Genomic DNA, 26,617 nt, shown 5'->3' on the forward strand with positions numbered 1-26,617 from the left:
TGCTGTATCTAGCTTTCTATTTCCTAAGAACTTGGTCCATTTCCTTTCCTCAGTTAAACAGGATTGAATGTTGTGGGGCTTTCCCAAGGAAGAAATGATCAACAATTTTGAGATGCAAACCATCTTACCCACTAAGAGGAAGTGAGTAAATAAAGTTGTAGGAAGAGTGAACACTTTGAGAGCTTTTCCTTGATTACTCAAGTAACTCACCCACTGCACAAAAATTCTAAGATTATGTCAGTGGACATCCCCTATAATTCTGTAACCACTTCCTCACCTCAAGACTGCTAGTGTCAACAATTTTCTCCATACTTTTAATACACACAAAACTGAAAACCTTTTTCCTTCACTGGGAATTATTTTGTGCTCCTCTTTTGCTTCCAGAATTTCTACCTATCGTTATATAAAAACAAGTTCAAATGTTACCTTAGTAAAATTGCCACAATATAGCCAAGCCCCTAAGATGTCTACTTTCTCCAGAGGCCAAAAATGATTTGTATATACCACACTGAGACAACTTAGAGCAATTTCATTTCAATGTTTGAATGAATGTCTCTCCCACTTCATGGAGTTCTAGGGCTATTGTGTCTTCTTCCTCCTTGGTAGAAGGCATTTGGTATGTAAACATAAAGTCCATGCACAAAAAAGTTTGCTGAATGAGGAAACATACAGAAATATTTTTCTACTAGCTAGACTTTCAAGCTGTATGATCATCACAGCATGTTTTTATTTAAAATTCTTCAGAAAGATGTTTATTTTGTAATAGATTGATTTTTTTGTTTGAAAGTCGGAGTTAAGGAAAGAAGAAAGGAGAAAAGAGGAGGGAAGGGGTAAGAAGAGGCCAGAGAATCTTCTGAATCTCCCAGAAGGTTGGCAGGGGTTTAAACACTCGGGTCAACCTTCGCACTTTTCCCAGGCCATTAGTAGGAAGCTGGGTCAGAAGAACAACAGCGAGGACTCAGATAAGCACTCATCTGGTCATTTGGGATGCTGGCACCCACGGGACAGCTTGACCCACCACTGCACAGGGCCTGCCTCGAAAGCTGCTTCTTACACCACCCACATTCCAACAACCAAATGATCCTGTCAACTCTGTTTTCTGTCATCTGTGTGATCCTGTTAACTCTATGTTCCATCATTTTTCTAGGCCTGAAAATTCAAAACTCTAACTTTACTCAAATAATAAATTTGGGAGAATTCTGAAATGGGTGGTAGTTTAATCTTCAGGTGCCAAATAAACATTTTGAAGCACAAAAGTCTGGTTATAGGTTCTGCCCACTAGCACTAGAACATTCCAGGAAATGACATTTCAAATAAACAGTTTCAAGTCCAGTAAACCACACATACAAAAAAGTATTCAATAACACTTCACAGCAAATAGCCTTCTGTTGACAGTTATTCAGGAATGACTGATTATATTTACAAAGCACAAATATCTCTTCTATTACAGTAATTGAATCTAATTTAAGGTGATGATTTGAGCATGAGAGTGAATCAATAAGAACGGTGAAAGAGGACAAAGGGGAAGATACTAGAAGGATGAATCCCACAAAAAAGACTACTGACTAACAGAAAGCCCCACTAGACCAACACTTTAAACTCACAGGCTCCCCTGAGGGACTTCGATATGCACATTGCATGTTGCATCATTCAAGGAATAGCATCCAAAAAGAGTCTCATTTTCCTTGGAAAAATAGGTTGCCGCAGAGCTTTCCTATTCTATTACACAGTCTGGACTTAAGGTGATTTAGTAATGTGATTCTGAGTCCACTTCTTGCACTTAATCCCAAGATTCTATTTCTTATTCTAGTATCTCAGAAGTGTTTGCCCAGTTATTTAACATGTCAACTGTTGGAACTGGTTTTCCATCTTAAAACAAAGGCAATCTACAAAATAGATATCCACAATCAACTATGAAATTAAGAGTAAGGCTCAATGGGTGTGTTCACAGAAAACATGGTATAGAGTAAACACTAGCCATTCAATATCAGCAGAACATGGGTGCTGGAAGTGACTTCAAGAAATTTAAGAGTTCGGAAAAACAGTATGAAAATGAAAACATGAAAGTGTCTCTTACTATAGCAGTTGGCTATAGAGTTATACTAGTATAACCAGAATATTAAACCAAGAGGCAAAATAATCACTGACAAGAGTAGCAATAAGACACACAGGTACACACAACAAAACAGCAAAACCATCAACCTCTCATAGAAAAACTACTGTGTCACAAATATCAAAGTCATGTATGTTATGTGAATAGTTCCTCTTATTTTCAAAGCAACTTCTTGAGACAGAATCTAATACCCTTACTGGACAGGTAAGAAAACTGAGGCAAAGAAAAGCAGAGTAACTTACCTGATACCACCAAGCTAGAAAATTGCAGGGTTGAGATTGGAACTCAGGCATCTGACTCTGGAAGGTTGTGTCTTGTCATAATTATGCTGCCTCTTGACACTAATTCAAAGTCGCTTTGCTGTTTAGAGTTTTACTCATATGTTCATATGTGAACAGAAATCTTTGAGAGATTAAAGTCCTGAATTAAAAAGACTAACTGCTATCAAAAGCAACCGAAGCTCATGTAAGTTCAGAGCTGGAAAGATGCTCAACTCACCCTTGCCTGGTGTTTGACATTTACCCAGGCAATTGAATTCAACTCAATCAACAGTGATTTAAGGGTCCCATACTGAGTGACAAAGAAGAGTGCCTCAAAGCCTGGAGAAGACATACTTTATTTCAGCGTAAAGCAAATGAAGTACTCTCTGTGCTTACACTTGTCTAGAGATGATGAAGTTGACAGAGTCCAAATGATCTGCCTGTAGCCAAAAATGGAGCTTGTAACACCATGACCGCAAACAGCATTCCCATGGGCCTGATCTCTGCTTTTACTCCATCATTATGCTTCTCAACAAGCTGGTTGAACGCACTGAAGCAAAACTGATTTCCAAAGTAATTTGTTTCTGTACACAGAAGAAACATGCTTGCCTTTTGCCTACCTTACTCCAGAACCCGATACATTTAGGAATGATGCGAGAAAAGGAAGAGATGGCCCCCGACCACTTTTAAGGCAAGTAGAAGAGAAAGAATTGAAATACAGTCTCCCAGATTTTTTGTGAAATAGTTATTTTTTGACTGCCTAGTTGAATAATTTTTCTCTCAAACCTTACCCAACATTAAAAGTAGACACTGAAACTACATTTATGTTGAGGACCATGTGCATAGGTACATGTGAAGGTTACAGCTCTACTATGAAGACATGCTTTAACATCTGTGTTAAGTTCTTACAAAGTATTCTAAAACCTTGACTGCTTTCCCGGGTCACAAACAAGGAGCTGGATGGGAAGCAAAGCCCCTGGGATTAGAACTGGTGCCCATATGGGATCCCGGTGCGTTCAAGGTGAGGACTTTAGCCACTAGGCTACTGAATAGTGGCTGAATACTGAATCTCTACTGAATACTGATCTCTCTCTCTCTCTCTCTTTTTTTCTTCATTTTAACTCTGCCTTTCCAATAAATAAACAAATCTTAAAAAAAAAAAAAAAGAAAAACCAAGAAGGTGCTCAGTGCATTGTCATTTATGAAAATGATGATTAAAGTATAGTTGTATACAACCTAAGGTTTCCAGTGAATTTGTTTTCTTAAATTAAAAGAGAAAAAGAGAGAGAGAGAGACCATATACTAAGGTTACCTAGAAAAATTTCCTCCATGTATTTTAGTGGTTCTCAGACTGGTATAATGCCTTCTCTCCCACCCTAACAGTGCAATGCTAATGTCTGGGACATATTTGATTGCTACAGCTTGGGAGGTTCTGGGGAGACAGTATTAGTGGTATCAATGAGTAGAAGGCAGGGATGCCTCCTATCATGCATGGGGCAGATCTCACAAAGAATTATCTGATCCAAACACCAGTTGTGCCAATGTTAGGGAACAGGGGCACTACTTAAGAGTAAAAATAAGAATGAGCATCTTTTCACTTACCCACTTTAAAGCACAAACAAGATTTGCAACAGAAAACTTTGCCTCAAACAAGACAATTTCCACAATCTGTTGCTAATAAGATGGACAATTATTTAATGAGTTGTTTACAGGATTAGAAGAATGGGAGGACAAGCATGATTTCAAACACTTAAGTACTTACGCAATGGAATGTTCAGATCTGACTCCATGAAACTGGGGTTATTTCACAACATGGTACAAGACAGTCTATTGATATGTTTCAAACCGTGATTGGCCAAATTCAGCCATGATCATCTCAATTCAATGACTATTTTGTTACATTTAGTCAAACTCAAAATTCAATTTTTTTTTACCATCATGGGAAGATAATATATGTTTTTTTCTTTGTAAATATAGTCATGAGAGTAAGCTGTTTTATTATGGCCAGTCATTTGAATGCTTGTCCATCTTCTGAAAATCTAGTTTTACTTGTCCTGGATCATGTTACATTTCTATCATGGAAAAACCACTGACCTTTAGCAACTGCCCTAGTGGCCTGATAGTGTCTTAACACAAAGGAGAAGGAAGCAGGGGAATGCTGTTGTTTTTTTTTTTTTTTCTTTTCTTTTTCATTGATCTTGAGTCCTTACGTAGTCACTGGCTAATGTGTTTCAAATTTATTTGCTTTTTCATTCTTCCCAGTATCTGATAATATTTAAAATTTAGGATATCTGGGGTACACTTGAGTTAAAGTTTCTTTCTTTAAGGGAAATTTAATTCTTTACTGCAAATATACTGGTGACCAATTATATACAAACCCCTGAAAAATCTTTGGACATACCACAGTAAGCAATCTGGTAAGTATTTTGTGTTTTAACTTAAACTCATCGCTGCTGGGATTCTTACACCTTGATTAATTATTTTCTAAATATTTACCAAGATCTTTTATAAGTGAGAGTGCTTCCCACGATATGAAGGCTCCGCCACCATCATCCATGGCACCCTGCCCAACATCCCAGCTGTCCAGATGTCCGCTGACCAGTACAACCTAGAACAATAAAAAATAAAGCCAAGCAAAATAACATCAAAGAAGGATCAAGTACATTACACATACAAAAACCAAAATTTTATATTTTCTGTTTTTCATCTTTCAATGTATGTGTCATTTCTAATGAGAAATTTGGTGCAAATAAAGTGTCCCAGGCCATACATGTATATAATCTGTACTGATCAAATAAGGATAATAAAGGTTTTCCCTTCTTTGTTACTGTCTTATGATTGGAGTCTTGGCATTTCTCTCTTTTATTTTACTACTAAGACAGTTTATAATAAAAAAAAATTTATTTTGTCTTAAAACACAGATTATATAAAAATGTGGTCCAAAGCATATTCTCAACTGATTCAAATTCTAGAAGAAACCTAAGAAACACGCACTGGATTAAGTTTAATTGAAAACTGAGAATAATTATTTATACATGATTTTGTTTTGTAAATTGTAAATTATTCTGTTGCTCAGTAAATAAATACCCTTGACTTCAAAAAAACTAGATGTAATTGAACAAAATAAACTTTAAAAAGATATCTCAGGCCCACTGGCGTGGCCTAGCGGCTAAAGTCCTTGCCCTGAATGCACCGAGATCCCATATGGGCGCCGGTTCTAATCCCGGCAGCTCCTCTTCCCATCCAGCTCCCTGCTTGTGGCCTGGGAAGGCAGTCGAGGACGGCCCAAAGCTTTGGGGCCCTGCACCCGCATGGGAGACCCGGAAGAGGTTCCAGGTTCCCAGCTTCGGATTGGCGCAGCACTGGCCTTTGCGCTCACTTGGGGAGTGAAACATCGGACGGAATATCTTCCTCTCTGTCCCTCCTCCTCTCTGTATATCTGACTTTCTAATAAAAATAAATAAATCTTAAAAAAAGATATCTCAATTTATATTAGTGTTAAATAAACTTAGAGATTATAAATTGTAAATCACCACAGGTTTGGTTTTTTTTTAAGAATTCCAAGAAAGCATAAACATGTATATACTATATGAAAATATTTGAAGCAAATTAAAAACTAGGTTAAAATGATGGACTGGGCTAATGTGACATCAACATGAAAGAAAGTGTTTTAATTAAAACATTATATAATCAATAAAAAATTATTAGATTAGATGAATAATAAACCTAAATAGTAGTATTTTAGGAGAAGAAAAACATTGCCAATTTGGAGTTGGCAAAGCTTTTTCAAACTGGACACAAAGTACAAAGCAGAAGAGAAAAAAATTTTAAATTGGACTGCTTAAAAGCTATGAATCGAAGGATCCTGCTTAAGATACTGAAAAGCAGTCTATAAAAGTGGGGCATTATTTAGCATATATATATGTATATCTATACATATATATAATGGATATACATTGATGTCTATATTACATAAAGAATTCCTATTGTATAGTAACAAAACTCAGCCAATTAACAGATGAGCAGAAGTCTTTAACAGAAATGTTATCAAGAAGCAACATTAATAATCACCATGTGAAGAGGTACTCAGGTTCATTATCACCAAGGAAAAATACCTTAACCATATTCCATACCCATTCAACACAATGAGTAAATGAAGACGACAGCAAATTCCAAACACTGGTAAGGAGGTGAAGCAACCTGGGACTTTCATACATTGCCAGTGTGCAGTAAACAGATAAAATACTTTCATTCAACCTTCTCGCCCATGAAATCTGAACACACACATGCGCAGAACCATGCACACCAGGACTCAGTCTAGCTATGTATCTAACAGAAACATGAGTGCATCTGTGGGGATGCATGTGTTTTAAGGGCTAAGTAGAAGCTGTCACATCAAAACTCATGTAGATGTTTAACTCTGATGTCTTAATGTTAACGGATTAAGTGTAGAGACTTGTTAATTATGGTGCCTGAAAGATGGTTCAACTGAATGGTCTTAAGGTCAGGAAGAAAGGATGTACCCTTGGAGAGTGGTTCTCACAAGGGAGTTGATAATTTAAGTTCTTTCCAGCTGTTGTCTCTCTTTTCTGGCTCACCATGTTGTCATCTGAGTGCACCCACTCCATGATTATCTGCCTTCACCACGTACTGTATTAATGGAGTCACCTAGTCTTCAACCGTGAACCTCCAAACTATTAGCCAAAATGAACCTTTTCCTTTCCAAGGGTCTTCATTTGATATTTTAAAGTAATGGAAAACAGACATATATATAGTACACTTTACCAAAATTCATTTACCAGGATACCCAGGACACAATATTCATAATAGCTATAACCTCTACCAAAGAAAATAATATAAAGAAATTAGACTTTTTTAAACTATAAAATGAAGAAATTTTTGTTGCATTTATCAATGGAACATTGCACAGGGGTAAAGAATCAGCAAACACAATAAATGATAAGCTTGAAGGAAACTCATAAGCATAATGATGATAGAAACAAAAGCCCAATAGAAAATAACACATCATGTATAATTCTGCTTAAATGAGTGGGTCTTCAGAAATTTCATGACAAACGCATACTATGAATAAAATGCAGCATGCATTTAAAAGTTTTTTACACCAACATGAATTTATCTCTTCATTCCATTTCCCATGATCTTTTTCGAGTTCCTTGTATAAACTATTAAACTAGCAAAATGGGACAGCTAGTGACAGGAAGGGCACCAAGAGAAAGTTCTGGGTGGTTGTTATGCTCTATTTCCTAATCTGGGTACCAGGAAGGTAGGTGTGCTCAGTCAATTAAAGTTCATCTTCCCATGTAGTTAGCACTGTGTCCTCTCTCTGAGAATGTTACATATCAATGAAAAGTTTGAGGTGTAATTAACATGCAACAGATTGATAATCTGTTTATCAATTGATAATCTGATTGATTGAAAATTCCTTTCCAGCTCAGCATATAGTTAGTAAATCAAAGCTTATAGGCTTACAGTCAGTAAACCAAAGCAAACTTTTCTTGATGGCTAAAATTGCCCAATTATGCTTTGGGAAAGCATAATTTTTGGTCTAAAATATCAGGATGACCCTTTGCACTGTCTGATTCACTGAGCAGCTGCAGGATCTCTTGACTTATACCCAGACCCAACCTAGTATGACTTCATCAGAGTCGCAAACAAGCCTGATGCCCCAGACTAACAAATGGCCATGTAAGCAACCCAAGTGGATTGTTTCTAAGGACCAAAACAACAACAAAGAATAAAGAAAAAGCATGTTGTAATAGCAGGAACTTATGATTTACAAAGTGGTGTAATCCCATGTGGGACAAAGAGCTCAACTGGTCAACATTCTCACCACTTTCAGAACCATTTTCCCGATGAAGTTCCTGTGGATTACAAGTGTCAAAATTGTTTTAATGAACATGTTTTTCTTATACAACACATATGAGTAATTCAATACGGCAGCTATTATTTTAACCTTCAGACTCCCTTCAGAATAATTGATCTGAGATCTGATTGTATAACCACACTTTTTAAATGTTTTCGTAAATGCCTCTATTTAAAAAAAAATCCAGAATTATTACTTAAGAATAATTAAGTAGTTTAACAATGGGAAAGATGTTTTGGATGATATGAAACTAAATGATATAGGGTAAGGTATTTGGCATGATGTTGTAGACTAATAATTATCTATTATTTGGATTATGATAGCTTTGTGATGCCGTTTCAGTTCATACAAGCACTGTGGTCCACAATACACTCCTGTTATAATTTTTTTAAAGATTTATTTATTTTTATTAGAAAGTCAGATATATACAGAGAGGAGGAGAGACAAAGAGGAAGATCTTCTGCCTGTTGATTCACTTCTGAAGTGGTCACAATGGCCAGAAATGAGCCAATCCCAAGCCAAGAGGCAGGAGCCTCCTCTGGGTCTCCCATGCAGGTTCAGGGTTCCAAGGCTTTGGGCAGTCTTTGACTGCCTTCCCAGGCCACAAGCAGGGAGCTGGATGGGAAGTGGGGTTGCCGGTATTAGAACCGGTGGCAATATGGGATCCCGGCGCATGCAAGGTGAGGACTTCAGCTGCTAGGCTACTGTGCCCGGCCCATTCTCTAGTTGTAATTTTAATATCTACTCACGAATGATGAAAAGATGGTTCTAATTTAATAACAGTTAAATTAAATTAAAATTTTCTAGCAAAAACAGATAATTGATACGCTTAAAAAAAGTAGAGCAGGAGGTTTTACTCCAGCATTCCTTAATGCATCCTCACTAAACATAATTCAAAAAAATAAAATCATATGGATACTTAAAAATCTTCCTTACGTCAGGGTTAATTATAAATGAACATTCATTATTAGAAAATTGGTTCTTATTTAAGAAACTAAACAAAAACAGATGACCCACAGGTGCAGTAAACTCCAATTTCATGAAAAATATTCATTTGATAAAAACAGAAGAAAATATAAGTCCCTTTACTGCCTCTGTTGAGCATCATAAGGTTCTTAAGTAACAACATGGCACAGACCAACTGAGGAACATGGCAACCAGCTCCTCCACTGCCCCTGCAGTGCTCCCTGACAGGAGCCAAACACTGACCAACTCCTTTTCTCCCAACTTCCTTTCCAGCAGTATCTGTGCTAAATGTAGGGGTTCTTATCTGTGAGAAGTGTACTAGCACTGAACCATAAAGGCCCCAGCCTTAAGGAAGTGAAGAAACCCCATACAGCAATGCAGAGATGTACTAAGTGTGAGGGAGCTAAGTACAGGACTCATCGAGGAGTGGCCCACAACAGCCTGCCGACCAGATGTGGGTCTGTGAAGAGATGAGCAAAATGCGGAATGAAGACAGCAGCCCCAGGCAATGTCACTTCTGCACCATTGTGCCGTAACACCGAGTCCAAAACAGTCAAAATGGGATCAACAAAAAAAGCATGTCAGAACAGAAGAGAGAAAACAATCGGAGAGAATGCCTTCTTAGGACAATAGCTGATGCAAGGTAACTAGAGAACATTTTATCATCTTTGGCAACCATTCGTGATTCATTCAACATGTTTTTTTTTTCCTAAGTTTCCATTACGTGTTAGAGATTAGAAATGAACAAAACAAGCAAACATTCTGTTCTAATGAAACTTATGCTCCAATGCAGAAATTGGAAAACAAACACAATATAATCACAGTTTTAAGCTCTATAAAGAGAAGCAGAGAAAGACTATAGAGAATGATGATGACAGTGAAGGGATGGAGAATAAAGTGATTTTAGGTAGAATTGTCATGGAGCTGTTGATGTTTGAGTAAAGACCTGAAAAGAAAGCAAGCCATGCAAAATCCTGGCGAAGAACATTCCAAGTAGTATGAATATAAATGCATTAGCTCTGGGTGAGCACAAATGTGACATTTTTCAAGAACGGGTGAGAGATGATGTGCCTACAGCCAAGATAGCTGTAAGGCAGAGGGTGGCTGCAGAGGCTGGAGGAGCAAGCAGCCATGTGTGGCCCCAGGGAGGAATTTGGACTTTAACGAGAAGCTGGGGAAATGATAGGATCAAACTCACATCTTTAAAAAGTAGGGAGAAGAAGGAAAGATGAAAAGAAATCAGGCTGAGTCTCTGATACGATTTCATTAAAAATCATTTCGCAAGGAAGAAGTCGGTCTGCTACCTCTTGAAGTTGGAGATAGCCACAGGAGAATGCTGCCCTTTGCCCCAGCGTAGAGAGGAAGATGGATAATCTATGAAACTACAGCTCTTTTGTAAGTCCATCAAAGAAACCATAATTCCACCAGAGCATCTGAATTCCAAAGGATGACATGCACCTCCAAGGACAGGGGAGATACATGAGATTTTTTTTTTTTGTCAGTGAAACAAGTGGAGGCAATCACAAAAGCAATAATAAGGAAACTGAAATGTTACACAAATTTGTAGGGCAAATGTTGGCGGGGTATCAAAGTTTAGGATTCCCAGAATCCTTAGTGTGAAAAACACTGAGAGCTTACCTCTCAGATTCTTTCCCACAGGTCTTAAGTGAGTGCTTCCAGAAGGTCTGGGTGCAGGGTAGAAGCTGAGAAAGCCCACCGCAGTGGTACAGAGTGCAGGTCATGATTACATGCTCTGGGAGTTAGGCTACAAACAGGCCCACTTCTAGGAATCCTTTTGTATGAAGCACAGAGCAGTGACTACAGGAAAAAGCACAGAAAACTGCATTTCTACCCACACTGACACCAGAAAAAACACCTGTGCATCAGGGGCAGAGCAGGACCCACTCACATCCCAAACCCTGCAGGGACACAATAGAGAGGTCCACTGCTACTGAGTGATAAAAGATAAGAGCTTTGTTTCCACAGGAGAAGGAGAAGAAACGCTAAGAAAGTCCTACTGAACTCAAGCACACAGGGTCTGGCTAAGATTCAGGAACAAGAGAGCCAAGGCACCACTCTATCCCCAATGTGAGGCTTACTAACGCAGGGTGGGACAGTTTACAAGCAAGGGAAAGGCAGGAACAGACACACTGACCTTCTCTGGTGCAGAGACAGCACGCCGAAACGTGAGTGAAAGTAAGGATACTGGGACAACTGCTCAAGTAACTCAAATCCCATGCTAAAGAGAGGGGAGTACTAACCCGTGAAATCTGTGCCCACTCCCTCACTCTGCCCAGATAAGAAAATAACAAGATCCAGTCTAAATGAAGCAGGAAACTACTGACAGTTTCACTGAATTACTCTCATCTGAATAGCTTGACAGAAGAGCAGCCAATTTGGGGGAGATATTGGTAAATAATATTTATCTTGAGCCGTACTGCTGTCTTAAATACAATGTCTGGCATCTAATAAAAATTACAAGATACAAAATGAACAAAAAGTTTACAAGATCAATTGTTGCAAAATACAGAGTTGAATAGAACCTGACCTTGATATCATGCAGATGCTTAAACTACCAGAAATTTTAAAAAACTGTGATTAATATGTTAAAGTAACTAATAGTCATGGAGAATTTAAACAAAAATATTAGAACTAAAGTACCAACATATTTCTAAATCTGTATTGTGGAACATGTGAGATTTCTTCACTTTATATAAATAAATTATGAAAAAGTAAAAAATAAATGATAAAATTGTAAAGTACAATTATTATGTATAAACTAAATCATTAAATGTAGAAGTCAACAGTTCAAACTATTGTAATAAATAAAGCAAACTTTATATCTTAAGTGGCAATTAGAAGAATTTTCTCAAAATGTTGTAAAAAGTATACAATGAGGAAATAATACATAAATTTAGCTTCAATAAAAGGAAAACTTTTTTCATTTGGAAGTCATACTATAAGAATAAAGGCTATATTAACTTAAGATGATATGATGTTAAGCATAACATGTTATGTTATGGATGTTATGTCATATGTCATATATAAACTAAAATTGAACTGTGAAGGGGGGGTCACAGAAAGTGGTTAAGAAATCGCATTTATTTTTAACATGTTGACTGCTCAATACCATGCCAATTAATTTCATAACGATGTTCATTGTTGCAGATGGTATGTTAGTGCTTTTTTTTGACCGGGATGATACTCTGCTGTCTCTGCCCTCAGACCTGAGAGGGTCTACCCAATAAGTAGTTGGACTTGACTGGACTATAAGATGTTGGACTCTATGCTTGGCATATACTTGCAAAGAGGGAATTTCAACTGAACCTGAACTATGGTTATGCAACAAGGTGGAGGAACCCACCATGGGGGGACGGCGGGGGGCAGAATCCCAGATTCTATGTAATTACAACACAATGTAATTAATGAATAAATTTAATAAAAAAAGAATAAAGGCCATAAACTAGGAGGACATGCTATATGTTTATAAAATATAACCAAAAGGTGACTTATATTCAAACTAAATGAATAATTCATTCAAACTAAAGAAAAATACAAGCAACCCAAAAGGTCAAATGAACAAAATTTATAAGCAGGAATTTCAGAGGAAAAAAAAATAAATGCACATAAGCATTGGAAATATATCTTTATTTTCAAGGAAACATATATTCAATCATCAGTAAGTACCTTTTTTCACCTATATAAGTGCTTAAACAATTTTTTTAAATCTAAAAAAGTTTTGGCAGGGAAGTTGCACAATAGGATTTCTTGGCAGGGGTGATAAATTATTAAACATGATTTAGTAAAATAGGCATGTCTTTGTACAACTAAAAAATACGTATCCCCAAATTCAACAATGGCATTTTAGGTGTATATATTAGAGGACTTCTGGAGCTTCAGTTCCAAGAAACACGTACCAAATAGCCACATAAAAGCCATAAAAAGCTCTCAAATGGAAAACACAAATATTCACCAACAATAGCTTATATACACGATAAAGTATGGCATGGTCTACAGCAGAAAGCTGTAAATTTATGAAAATGACGAGTGGTTGCATATCAGAAAACTGAATCTCAAAATAAGACAAAAAATTCCACAATTTCAAAAGCAATAAATGAAATGTTTTCCTAGCAAAAAATTTTGGTTGAGTTGAATAGGAAATCTTTAACTACACATACCAAGCCGGAGAGGGAGTGGGGGGAGGGGAGTTCTTGAGAGGGAGACAGGGAGTGAGGGAAGTGTGACCATTTTCTTGGAGCTATACCAACACATTCCATAAAAAACTGTTCTCTTCATATTAATAATTTTTTTTACAAATACATGTGAAGATGATAAAACTATGAAGAAATAACAAGTGCATAATGCTAAATCGGAACTAAGGTGGTGTTTATAGGAGGTTAAGGCACATAGACCTAGAGGAGAAAGGATGCCCACTGAGCTTCTAAGGCACTGGTTGTGTCCTGCTTGAGACACTGAGAACTGTGGACTCCTCCCACTACTCCCTACAGACTCTCCTTGGATAAATAAATAAACAGTTTTGTATGTGTGCTACATTAAACAACAGCAAGAGTGATCAAAGCTCTATCGTCGCCAAGCCTCAGGGCTTAGCTTCACAAAAGGTCAGATTTATCTCACCCTAGTTCAAACATTCAAAATAAAGGAGAAAAATGTTTAAATTTACTTATAATCTGGATACCAAAGTATAACTTAGTATTACCCATGAAACTCCACTACAGGTAAAATACAACTGTAAAAGCTGGAATGTTGTTATCTCACAGATATTATAATAGTGGCTGAAAAATCTCCAAATACTCTTGGCATCTAGGCATCTGTGTTTGAGAAGCACTAAAAAAGGACCACCGTTGCGTCATACTGACTTTGTTGGGACAGCTAGCTTTTCACATTCTTCTCTTAAAATTATGTGAGGTGTATTGGCGTTTACCTAAATCTTGCATTCTTCTGAGTCAATGTAACAGCACGCACATCTAACAATAAAGCCTTTTTCATTTCTCACATATCTCATATTCTCAGTCAAAAACCAGAAAGACAACTAAGCATGCTTTTTTCTTCATTTGTATGATGTTTTATTTGTAGTTGCTCAAATCTATTCTAAATTTTATTGGAAGTATTTTAGGATGTGTCAGGAAAAATTTCAGAGCTACAACATTGAAGACCTAATGCATATTCACATGCAGGAGAGCTCCATTCCAATTTCAACAAAAAGAATCATTAAACTATTGAAAAAATATGACATACATAAGGGGCAAATATGTCCCTTGTTTAGTCTTAGAGAAGGAGTGAGCTAATTACACACTTCAGCTGTAACAGGTTCCACTGCAAAGAATCAGAACATGAATAACAAAGAAAAAAATCAAAGGAAACTAGGCTTAGATTCTTACAGGGAAAGTCAGGGTTATAGAAACAGACGAGAATTTTCTGATTAAGACCCTTGTATAAGTTAAGAAAAACAGTAAATAATAGGGGGAAGGTCGTGGAAAGTTTCCTTGCTTGAAGGGTTTACAAAATAGGATACACTCTAAGGTCTTAAGATAGAAAGCTCAAAAACAAAGGATGAATTAAACCTTTCAAGGTTCTATCTAACATTAATATTCAATTACAGTGCTCAAGAATTCATTTTCTAACCACTTTAAAGGGGGGTAACCCTTCCTTTTTTTAAGTCCTCATAATCTCAACAGACTTTTTTTTTTTCAGCATCTCCTTGTTTGCTATACTTCTTCCCACAATATAGAATTTCAACATAGGTGAGAAGTTATATCTCACTGGAATCAAAGGTTTGACTTCCAGACAGCAGTTGCTAGATACACTGTGTTAATATGAAACCTCCCCAAAAAGGGACTATGTTTGAACAAACATCTTCCTTTTAATGATTCAGCCCAGGTAATCTCTAAAAGAAAGTCAAGTTTTGGCATACAGGATGCATTCAGAGACATCACAATATGTGGGCTCCTCTTGATTTTTTGTTCTTTGTTTCGTTGTTTTTGTATTTTAGTGTTTGGAGCTGGTTTGTAGAATACGGACTGGTTTCACAAGCAAAGAGGCCATCTGTCAAACACGTGCATCCCCAAAGCTGTTCCGAAAAGTAGGTGTGTCTACTCCCAGATTATTCCTTTCTTACTTATGCATAGTTCTCAGATTCACAAGAGAAAAAAAAATCAATTTCTGGCTGAATTTTTCTGAACACATTATTTGGTTTACACTTAAGGATAAAACAAGAAAGGGCCTCATTTTTTGCAGCTCATGAAACCCAAGCTTTGTATAGAATCACAAACTGTGATTGCAGCAACTTTTGAAGAAATGGCTGAAACTGAATAAACATTGATTTCAGGATAATAGCACTACAGAGGATGTCTATAACAGAAAGTCATTCTAAGGAGGCAACTGAGTTTCATTCAGAAGTCATGAGTACTTAAAACCTGAGATGATCATTTTTTTAAATGACAGAACCATGCTTCTGAGTTCCTTGTTTAGAACCACAAAACAACTTGCCCAGGTTGAGAAGACAGAAGGTATGAGAGTTACATTACAACACTGCATTTGAACTTCCTAAGGCGAGGCAAGGGACACAGAGAGTTTAGGTAAACTCTACCTCAATAATAATCACTTTTCTCAGTTAGGTAGAAGCATGGAATAGTATAGAGCTGCAGTTTACTTTTGCTTACAATCACTTAGTACTGCTTCGCAGGCTTTTGTCCAACATTGGCAGCAGGATTGTTTAAGAACAGAAACATTTGTACCTTACAAGCAATTTATAATTCACTTTAAGTAAGCTAACAGTGATATCATCAATCTTTCATTTTAGGAAATTGGGATCAAGGTTCAAGGTACTTCCTACCAAAAGAAAACTTTCCTTTAACCTAAATGTTCATCACATAGCCAAAAGATTCTTTTTGTTCTTCATGGCTTGTAAATTGCTGGAAGCCTGTGTAGCTTTAAGAGACAGCCAGCCAAGATGGCTTTCATAGTTCAAAGTTACAGTATTTCTCCCTCAAACATTCAAGCTTTTCTGTTGCTTCTTACCTGCCATATCTGTGGACCACAGCAATAATGGGAACTAGGAAGTCAATCTCTTACGTCCCAAGACGTAGCATAGCAGTTGGTACATAGTTCTAACTCACTTATTAGACAGTCAACCATTGCAACAGACATGTCTAATTCATGATTTGTCCATGATCAGGGTTTAAGTCTTAGGAGAGGCCATAAAGGAGCCAACCTTACTTGGAAATTCCCATGCCAACATGAGCAGCAGGCTTGCTGTCCAAGTACAGTACCTTCAAGTCTTTAATTTGACCTTGTTGTCATCTGGGTCATTTCAATTAATAATCTCTGTGTTTAGACTGTACAGAACAAGCCTACTTTCCATCAGTACATTGTGTCTTAGAACACAGATATTGCACATTTTAAACATTTAATTTTCTCACATCCTGTTCTTAAAAATATTATTTTTCTCATTAAGCCTGATCTGTTTTTCTGGAGATTTACATGGGAAAAAGACAGAATACACATATTCACTAGTGTTGTACCAAGGAAATATTATGATAGCTAAGGAAAAGCAAAAAGAAACAAAAATGTCATGGAACATGAAATTGAAAGTTAACTTTTATTTGAAAAAATTTTTCCAGTGGCTTATAAGAATTATTTCTTCAATAATGTGTTGGAATAACTGGCTAGCTATTAAAAGGGTAGTAAAATTTATAAATCACTCTTCACATCAAAATAACTTACATATTAAATTTTATAAATTAAAAATACATAAACATACACTAAAATATGAATACATATGTAAACACCTAAGTGGCAACTCTTATAATTTTAAGTTCAGGAAAGCTTTTCTAAGCATAATTTTTTTTTAAAGATTTTATTATTATTGGAAAGCCGGATATACTGAGAGGAGGAGAGACAGAGAGGAAGATCTTCCATCCGATGTTTCACTCCCCAAGTGAGCCGCAACGGGCCAGTACACGCCAATCCGATGCCAAGAGCCAAGAACCTCTTCCGGGTCTCCCACACGGGTGCAGTGTCCCAAAGCTTTGGGCCGTCCTCGACTGCTTTCCCAGGCCACAAGCAGGGAGCTGGATGGGAAGTGGAGCTGCCGGGATTAGAACCGGTGCCCATATGGGATCCTAGGGCGCTTTCAAGGTGAGGACTTTTAGCCGCTAGGCCACGCCGCGGGACCCTAAGCATAATTTTGATTTAGAAATATTTGATAAATGTGACTTAGGAATACTACAAATGCCTGCTTTACAAATGTATGTGGATATACAAGATACATGTGCACATAATTCTTTTTTAGCAACATTGTAATCATTTTAGAAAGCTTATTAATATAAGCATGACATATTTTATGCATTCCATAGGCACATTTCCAAGGCAATCTCACTTCACTCACTGCCCTACTCCCCCACAATCTTCTGCCTCCCTCTGCCATTAATCGGCTCTTTTTGCAAAAACATACTTTTAATTCATTCTAAATTCATGGGCTTACCTCATCACTAATGATGATGTTCAGCAATGACTAAAATGACAATCCAATCTTCAAAAGATCATTTATTTCCTATATATTTTTGTTCTCTATATTAATTGTCACATATCAGAGAAAACAAATAATATTTGCTTTTTTGAGACTAAATTATTTCAGTGAGTTTACTGGCTTCTAGTTTTACTCATTTCAGTTGCAAAAGATAAGTTTTCATTATTTAAAAATTTTTATTGTTACTATTATTTTCCAAGATTCAGTTTTGCAGGAATGGGGATTCCCCACTTCCCATGCTTTTCCTCTGATTTTCCTCTCCAACCATTCTCCCCCATATTATTACTGTAATATACTCCTTTAGTAATAGTTACAAGTTTAACATTCTGCAATTTAAGTGTATCATGGCATTATAGGTTTAGGCAATGCTAGAAAAATCTAAGAGACTCAAGAGATGTCTATCAGGACAAAATAGATATATCACAAGAGATTGGACATTGGCACTGAAATAAAAAGTCATAACCCATTAAAAGCAGAATTATCTTAGGAGTTTATGACCAACATTGTTTTCACACAGAGTAACAGAGTTGTTTTGTCCAATGGCAGAACATGTGAACAGAACCCAGTGCTCCTGATCCAAAGTCAAAGATAATTTCTATTATCTCCCTCTGCCTGCACTGCAAAAGATGGTACAAAATCTACCTTTGATTGTTCTTCCTGAATACATGCCCCCTATTTTTTTATTTGACTATGCCAAATACTGATCTGCCACTTTCTGTCTACAGACAATATAACAGTTATTCCAATAATGTATCCCCATCAGTTGGTTCCACATCTTGTTTACCTGCATTGAATTTGGGAATAATAATACAAAACTACCATCGAAGTGCTATAAGCATCCAATAAGAGAATTTATTCATTGCTGTCATACTCCGTGGCACATGGAACAGACTCTTTCAGTGTTTGCCATCATGGGTTGCTCCATATTTATCGTAAGATGACCCCAAACCACGTGAGTAATTCTGTCTAGGAAAGATTCACTTTGGAGGCTCAAGAGCATAAGTAGATTTCACACATACTGATTCAGCAGGCAGTGGCTTAGAGGTCTATGTGCTGCCAGTTTGAATTAGAAGCAGTATCAATCACGAGTGCATGTTATTTAGAAATGTGACAAATATTGTAGAAATGTTGTTTGGTGAGCCTAATTTAAAACAGCATGAACTTGTTCCATTTGAAACATCTATACACCATGAAATTGCTAAGTTACATTTTCCTTTCAATAATAGGCTGCAAAAGGGGAAAATGTTCTAGCTCAAGCAATCACATATAAACAGCTTCCCAGGTAACTGGAGTTACTAGGTAACTAGGTAGCACTGGGCAAAAACAAATTCAGGTGTTTGAACCGAAGCTTGCCATACCCTGGAATTAGTTTTATCCTGGTAATGGCTAATTATTCTATAATCAATTACATTTATAGATAGGATAATGCTTGCAACAGTTTGGTTCCATAAGGGGGTTGAATACAGGAAGAGTGGTCCAAAATAGGGATGGAGAAGGCCTGAGAATTGTGGCATATTTCATGCAGAAATTAAAAGCTTGTTACAAGAACAAAAAGCACTTCTTGACATCACATCTGAGCATAATCTCTGGAGAAGGTGTTAAGATTGCCATAAATGTGGAGTGGAAGAGAAATGGTAAAATATCAATCATTCATACTATTTTAGATAAGTTTGTTACATTGCTTAATAATCAAAGAAAAAGTCTAAATGGTCCATCAAAGAGGCATTTTATGTTTTAACCCTATCTCCAATTTATGAATTTTAAACCCCATCTGTTCCTTCAGGAAACTGTCATACAAAGAAAAGAGGAAGGTTAAACCCTGTGTCTGTCCCTCTTATACCAACACTGGCTTTAGAGGAAGAAAGATGGGGTTTGAAGTCTACCTCTTCCTGCAGCAAGCTGTGTGAATTTACCTATTTAAGAATAAACTCTAAAATCTGTCTATGATGTTGTACCAAAGGTGACTGCAAAGAAGTGTCTAATGGATTGCCTGGCACCTCGTGTATTGCTCAATCCATCTAATTTCTTGATCCATATTAAAATTCAGTGATGTGTTCCATTATTATCATCATATCCAATTGATATGGGGCATGTTCTATATAAACTATGGCTCTTTCTGCTGGCAATTCTCAAGCAGTTAGAGGGCTCTTTTAAGGACAGGTTGTTGGAGGGCTTGATGTAAAAACTCTTCCATCTTGGGCTCTGACAGACTTACACTGGGGAAGGGGAGCAGCAAGTCTTCCACTGTCAGCCTTTAACTAACACTAGATTTCCTAATGGCAAAGATCTTTTCTATTTTCTCTGCGTGCCATTTTTTCAGGAGATCTGGAACATAGCAGAGTCAACAAACCAGCTTTTGTTCCTGTTTGATAATAAAACATGATCCAGAGTCAGGCTTGTCTGTCCTCTACAGAAAAGAATATTGCTTTATGGGATCAATATACAATTAATGCTATTTTTCCATTAATTACTATGACCATTATGAGTTTAGTCACATAAACTCATTAGAAAAGTTTACATTCATGTACTGTATAATGTAACTCACTTCCCCTCACTGGTAAACAATCTTAAAAAAAAGATGAACTTTTATTATACTCTTCAAAAATCAGGACTATACAGAGCTATGTATAAGAAATGAAGACCAGAAATAAAATAATGTTTATGTTAGTGATGAGATTTCCAATCAACTTAGAGCAGGAAATTTTTACTGTTAGCAGATTCTTCTGTTCCAGACATGAAACAATTGAACACAAAATAAAAAAGTAAAAATCAAAATTTTATAGTTTGGCTCCAAGAAATAGATCAACATTTCTGTGGACTAGAAATGGATGAAAACCACCAATACTGGGTAGGCTTGATGCCAGGGGAACCACAAGGCTCCTCTCAGTGCTTCTCTCGGTCCTACAAAGAAAGAGAATCTTAAACATACTCAATGCAGAAGGACCTTAACACAGGTCAACTGTGATAATAAGCAAAAGGCTAGGTTCATGAGAGAAGGCCAAAAACAAACAACAACATGGCAAGACACAAAGCTTTAGAAAAAGTTTGAGCCTGTGGAAGAGAAATGGAGAAAGATATCAGATGTAGATAATGAATGTAGCCACTATCTGGTTTGATAAAAGATTGTGCAATATCCTCAGTAACACTATTGGCAAGGATGTCTGATACAACATAGTAAAATTTAGTTCTAGACTAGAAGTTCCTTCATAAAAGTGATGTCAAAACCTCTAGAGAAAAAATAGTAAGCAAAAATGGAGAGGAAAAGATAGTACTGAACGAACTTTATAAAAGCCTCCTACTTAAGTAAGCCAGTAAGTCAAAATTTTAAAACTTGTAAAGAAGTAGAATACTTGAAATGTCAACCCAAACCAAACCATATCAATAATTAAAAAACATAAGAAAGTTGCAAGATAAACACAAATGGACTACACACTAACAAGAAAATAAATAAAATGCTGATAGTCTTTCCCTTATGAATAATTACATTGAATGCAAATAGATTAAAACTTCCCAATCAAAAGATAAAGGGAGAGAATGCATTAAGAAAAACAAGAGTGAATTATACACTGTCTATATGAATTTTAGTTTTAAGAATGTAGACAGAATGAAAAAAAGGAGGCAGAAAATGATACGTGATCCAAACAATAAACAAGAGAGAAAGAGAGAACCTGTCAACAGAGACACGGAAGCATGTCTGTAGGATAATGGGACAATATACCAGGAAGATCAACAATTACAAGTAGCCAAAGCAATCTTGAGGATATCAAAGCTAGATTCATCACAATGCCTTATTTAAAACAACAACAACACTACCAAGTGACTAATCAAAATAGCAGGATATTGGCACAAAGACATATATATGAAGCAATGAAACAGAATAGAGAGTCCACAAATAACTCTATGTCCATGTAATAGGGGTGCCAGAATACATTGTGGAAAGGATAGTCTCTTCAACATATGATGTTGGGAAAACTGGAAATTCACACATAAGTGGATGAGATCCTTCTGCTTCACTACCCAAACCTAGAAAGCTTGATAATGCTGTACATAACATCAGTGCTAACCTAATGTTCTTGACTATGTTATTATAATATTAGGGAAATATTTAACAATAAAAAAACTCGATGAAATAAGCAGAATCATGCTCCTGTTGAATAGATAAGACCCATGATGTGGTGAATGCTATCCTATCCACAGGCTTCTCCTTAGGAAAGCAAACTTGGAGTTACTTCCACATAGAGTTAGAGAATGCCAACCCTGTCAGGAGAAATCAGCTCTGCACTAATGGTTACATATAATTATACCCAGAGCCAGAGTAATATGGATAAGTAGATATGATGAAACCTGACCTGACCTGACCTGAGTTGGCTGTAAAGCCTACTTGATAGAGATACAGAGAGGAGGGAGGAGAGAGGGCTCTCCTTTCCACTCTGGCATTCCCCTTTAAAGCCCCTTTACAGTGCAGTCTAAGAAACACAGGGACTATCAATTACTACAAAGCTAAAAGGAAGAGTTATATGTGACTGCCACACATGTCCTTGTATACTTTCAGTAAGTCACTGGAACTCAAGCTAATATAAGCATTTTCATCCCTTCAGCGGCCCTCCTTAGTATATGTTCTTAATTAAATTTGGAAAATATTATCTAAGTAATCTCTCACTCTATAGAAACCTGCTTAACTCTGTTTAACCTAGAATTCCTCAAAATGTTTTATCCATGCATTCAGCAGGTATTTATCAAGCCACCACGTGCCAGCCAACACACAATGTGCTGGAGACAGGACACTAAAGTTGAAAAATAAGTTCTTGAAGACAAGCTCTGTTCCTCTGAGTTTATATTCTTGTTGGAGGAAAGGCGAATTAGCAGTTAATAAGGAACTCTATACAGTGACAAATGTTAGGAAAAACAAAAGAAAATAATTTGAGAAAACAAACACAGGTAGAAGACTCAGGGGCCGAGAAAGTAGTTTTGAGATGAAACCTGAATGAAAACAAAACTGGCCCCATAGTGATCTGGAAAGAGAAGTGCTGTCAAAGTGATCAGCCAATGCAGAGGCCCAGTGGCAGCAATGAGTTTGCGAGAAGATTTTCTTGACTACCATATCCAGATGTGAAGATACAATGCTACATGCATCCCTACTTCCAAATCAAAGACAGACTCCCAGTGAAACTTGGACATGTCTAGACAATGGGATGCTGGACTGTCTGACATTGTCTATACCAGCAATATCGGGGCACACTTAAATAACAGACTGATGGAATCACGACTCCTTATGAAGGTCTACACTACTGTAATAACATGGGGAAAATCAGTCAGAGGTGGGAATTTGGAGGGGGCAGAAACCCCAGACCCTATGGAATTGTACCATAAATTTCAAAATTAAAAAACAATTAAAAATATTTTCTTCAGAACTGATTTCTTACCAGTAAGTAGAGTATTGAACTGGAAAGTCCACAGAGTAGATACTTGAAGCATCAGATATACTGATATAAATTTGGGAACTATGAACAAGCATATTAATTTGGGAAATCAAATGACTAAACATAAACAGACCCATGTGTAAATTATGATAATATTTCCATTTCTAGTAGCAAAAGGAAGCAAATCAGCTGCAGGAAAAAAATTGCCCAAGGAAGAGTCAATTAAGCAATCTAAAATGTGATTTTTAATTATTTTTTCCAATCTCACAAAAAGTTACTAAATAATTTTGCCTTACAAATGAAAAGTAACAGAAGTACCTAATTACAAGTCCAATGGAATGGCATCAAGGATCATTTCTTTTTCTAAAAGTAATCAGTGAGAGAACATTGGAGAAGTATTGAGTACTGAGGAGGGAATCAAACCAAAAAGGAAGAGATGTGTCTTTTCACAAAGGAATTGGAAGGCCAACATCATGGAAAGTGAGCCTGATAGGAGTAGTCTGCAACACAGTAGCACTGAGAAGTCACTGCAGCCCAGGGATCCTGGCCCACCAGAAGCAAGCTGCCAGAGCTGCAGGCAAGTCAGTCAGGAAGTCACGTGCATGGACTACAACTCCTAATGTCGCCAGTGTTGGGCAGAGCAGCTGGTGGAAAGCAGTGAAGTGACAATTCACAAGAGGCAAACATGTTCAAATGGGACAAGTGAACAAGTGGGAGAGGAGGGTCATGTTTCAGTTCTCAGTGGACTGTTGTACAATTACAATAGATTATCTTCCAGAAAGGTAAGCCATTCTAATTTCAAATCTGACTTGAAAGAGTTGCTAAATTGGGTATAAGCGCTGTTGGGCACTCTTTCATCTTCAGGTGAAAAAAAAGGCACAAGAGAAATAAATAGTCTAAATCAAACAGTTTATGGAATGAAATGTTCTGATTAAATTGATTTCCTGATTAGATAGATCAGATTTTTTTAATGTAGTTGTCAATCTTTCTTAAAGAAATCAGCCAAGAAAAAAGGAAGAGAACAGACAGCCCTGAAGCTCATCTGTGTCTATGTGTACAAAATAATTAAGTTTACTATATAAAAAATACAACATATTAATACAATTTTATATTATAATAATATGTAAACAATAATATATCACTATAATATATAATTATATTAATATACTTTTGTTATAAAACATCTGCAATCGAAATTTAAAGTGAGATAAATTTTACTTTTTTTTGTAGCTTTTTTTTTTTATTAATTACACTGCATTATGTGACAGTTACATAGGCTCTGGGTTTCCCTCGTCCCCTCCCCATACCCTTCCCCCATGGTGGATTCCTCCACCTTGTTGCAATATTACAGTTCAAATTCAATCAGGATTCTTTCCTTGCAAACTTATGCCAAGTATAGAGTCCAGCATCTTATTGTCCAGATAAGTTGAACAGTTTCTTGGTGAGACCATTTCTGGTCTGAAGGTACAGCTGGTAGAATATCGTCCCAGGAAATTAAGAATCCAGAAATAACATCAACAACGATTTACACCATTATGGAATTGACATGGTTTTGAGTAACCAATATGTTAAGAGAAAAAAAGAAATCTGTCCACAGATTCTCAAAGATCGCCAGATATCAGCAGCCCATTGTATTGTCTGCTCCCACCAAGTGTGACTACACAGTAACAATCACCTTGGAGAGAGCTGGGCCCTGGCTGCCTTGCTCAACATCCTCAGTAACTACCAATAGTGTTGGTGCTTCCAAGCCCTTTTCTTCCTAGGAGGCTGACATTGAACTTAGGGGATACAATCTTCTCTCTTTGTTTTAAGGAATCTAATCCTAGAGGCTCTGCTTGACACAGTGAAAAAAGAATGAATCTTGCTGTCTAAAGTGAGTCTCCTCACCTTAGAGCTACTGCAGAAAGTAAAGATATATATATCTCCCAAAAGAATATACATATTGTTTTGGAAATACAATCCCTGAAAAGAGAAATTCAAGGTATTCTCCAGTACTCATGACATGGAAAGGTTTCTTAAAGTTGGAAAGAATCAATATGTGAGCACCGTAACCTTTTAGAGGTACAACTGTTTAAAAAAAAAGACTACACTGGCAAGCTGCTCAAATATTCTAAAACAATGAGCAGTTTGACATTTTTTCAAACAAATATTTTAAAACACCAGGTCCACATGTGCACTGAAAATTAATGCCATTTGTTCAAGAATAATAGACTTGATTCATATCCACTCTTACATAGTGGATTATATTTGCTGATTTCATTAAACCTTCAAAAGGTTACAGCTGGTTGACTTATGAAAAACTCCACACTTCCAGAAAAGGACATTTTGTACTGGTCCTTTTCTGTGAAATTGCTGCTTAGAAAGAAACAGAAAGGCACAGGAATCTGCTCTTGACTGCAACTGATTATATATACAAAATTCACAATGTCAGGATAACAAGGTGACAGAACAGGTGTTTGCAAGCAAATTTGGGCCAAAAACGTGAGAAACAACCTTTGGAACTCACAGAGTTGCCTAGGGGAACGCTGTAGGAAGGCATGGAGGCCTACAGCTCTGTGTGTCCTGATCACTGAATTCTAAACTGAGTGAGGACAGTAATGAGAGCACCTCTGTACTCCTAGTTGGTGGCTCATGGGATATTTCAGTCATATCACTGTGGAATTCAATCCTTAGCCATGTCTATTGTCTTTCTCTTTCTTTTCAGAACACACACACACACACACACACACACACACACACACATTCTCAAAAGGGATTCTTCCAGAATAGAAGGGCTCTGTAACTTCAGACAGATTGAAGTCAGCCTTTAAATATGCTTTGTAAAGCTCCTTGAATCAAGAAAAAAAAATCTCCTGACCATGCCAAAAACATATGAATAACTAATGTGGGTGAAATAAGGCTTCTGTAATCATGACAGTGATTTCTACAAATAAGCTCCCTAACAGCCACTAATGTACAAAACCTTTCAGCCTAAAAGGTTTAGTGGCACAAATAACGATTACATTGTCAGATCCTGAGTAACAGGGAAAGTATTAGAATTAACCTCAGTATGTTTTACAGGCTAAAGCTGCTGGGCCTTGACATTTCTGGAAACATTGAGAACTGTAACACATCTTACAAATGGTTGTGTTTCCCTAAAATACCTTCATGCATTTACTTCCCTTCTCTTTTGAAAACAGCAGTGTTTCAGACTCCTAGTTTCCTCAATGATTATATTTTAACTTATAAAACCGAGAAGGCCAGCCTGTTATGCTGTAAACATCATGCAAGTTACTTACTTTCACTTTGCTTTGATTTCTTATGTAAAAAGAAGCAAAATTATATATTGATAGTTATGAAGGTCAACTTAATATATTTCAACCATGTAGAACAAGGCCTGGCCCACAGCTACTTTTATATTATTTGTGTTGTTTAAGGGGCATCTAT

At 36.8% G+C, this 26,617-nt stretch overlaps 1 protein-coding gene across 1 annotated transcript in view; it reads right to left on the reverse strand.

The window, feature by feature from the left end:
• The window catches only part of CPQ (carboxypeptidase Q), a 353,449-nt gene that overhangs the window by 170,993 nt on the left and 155,839 nt on the right, over positions 1-26,617 (reverse strand). The window contains exon 4 of the mRNA XM_004580618.3: positions 4,870-4,981. Coding sequence (XP_004580675.2) covers positions 4,870-4,981 — 112 coding nt within the window. The remainder of the gene's footprint in view (positions 1-4,869; positions 4,982-26,617) is intronic.

The sequence above is a fragment of the Ochotona princeps genome, chromosome 9 (genome assembly GCF_030435755.1).
Source record: "Ochotona princeps isolate mOchPri1 chromosome 9, mOchPri1.hap1, whole genome shotgun sequence".
NCBI lineage: Eukaryota > Metazoa > Chordata > Mammalia > Lagomorpha > Ochotonidae > Ochotona > Ochotona princeps.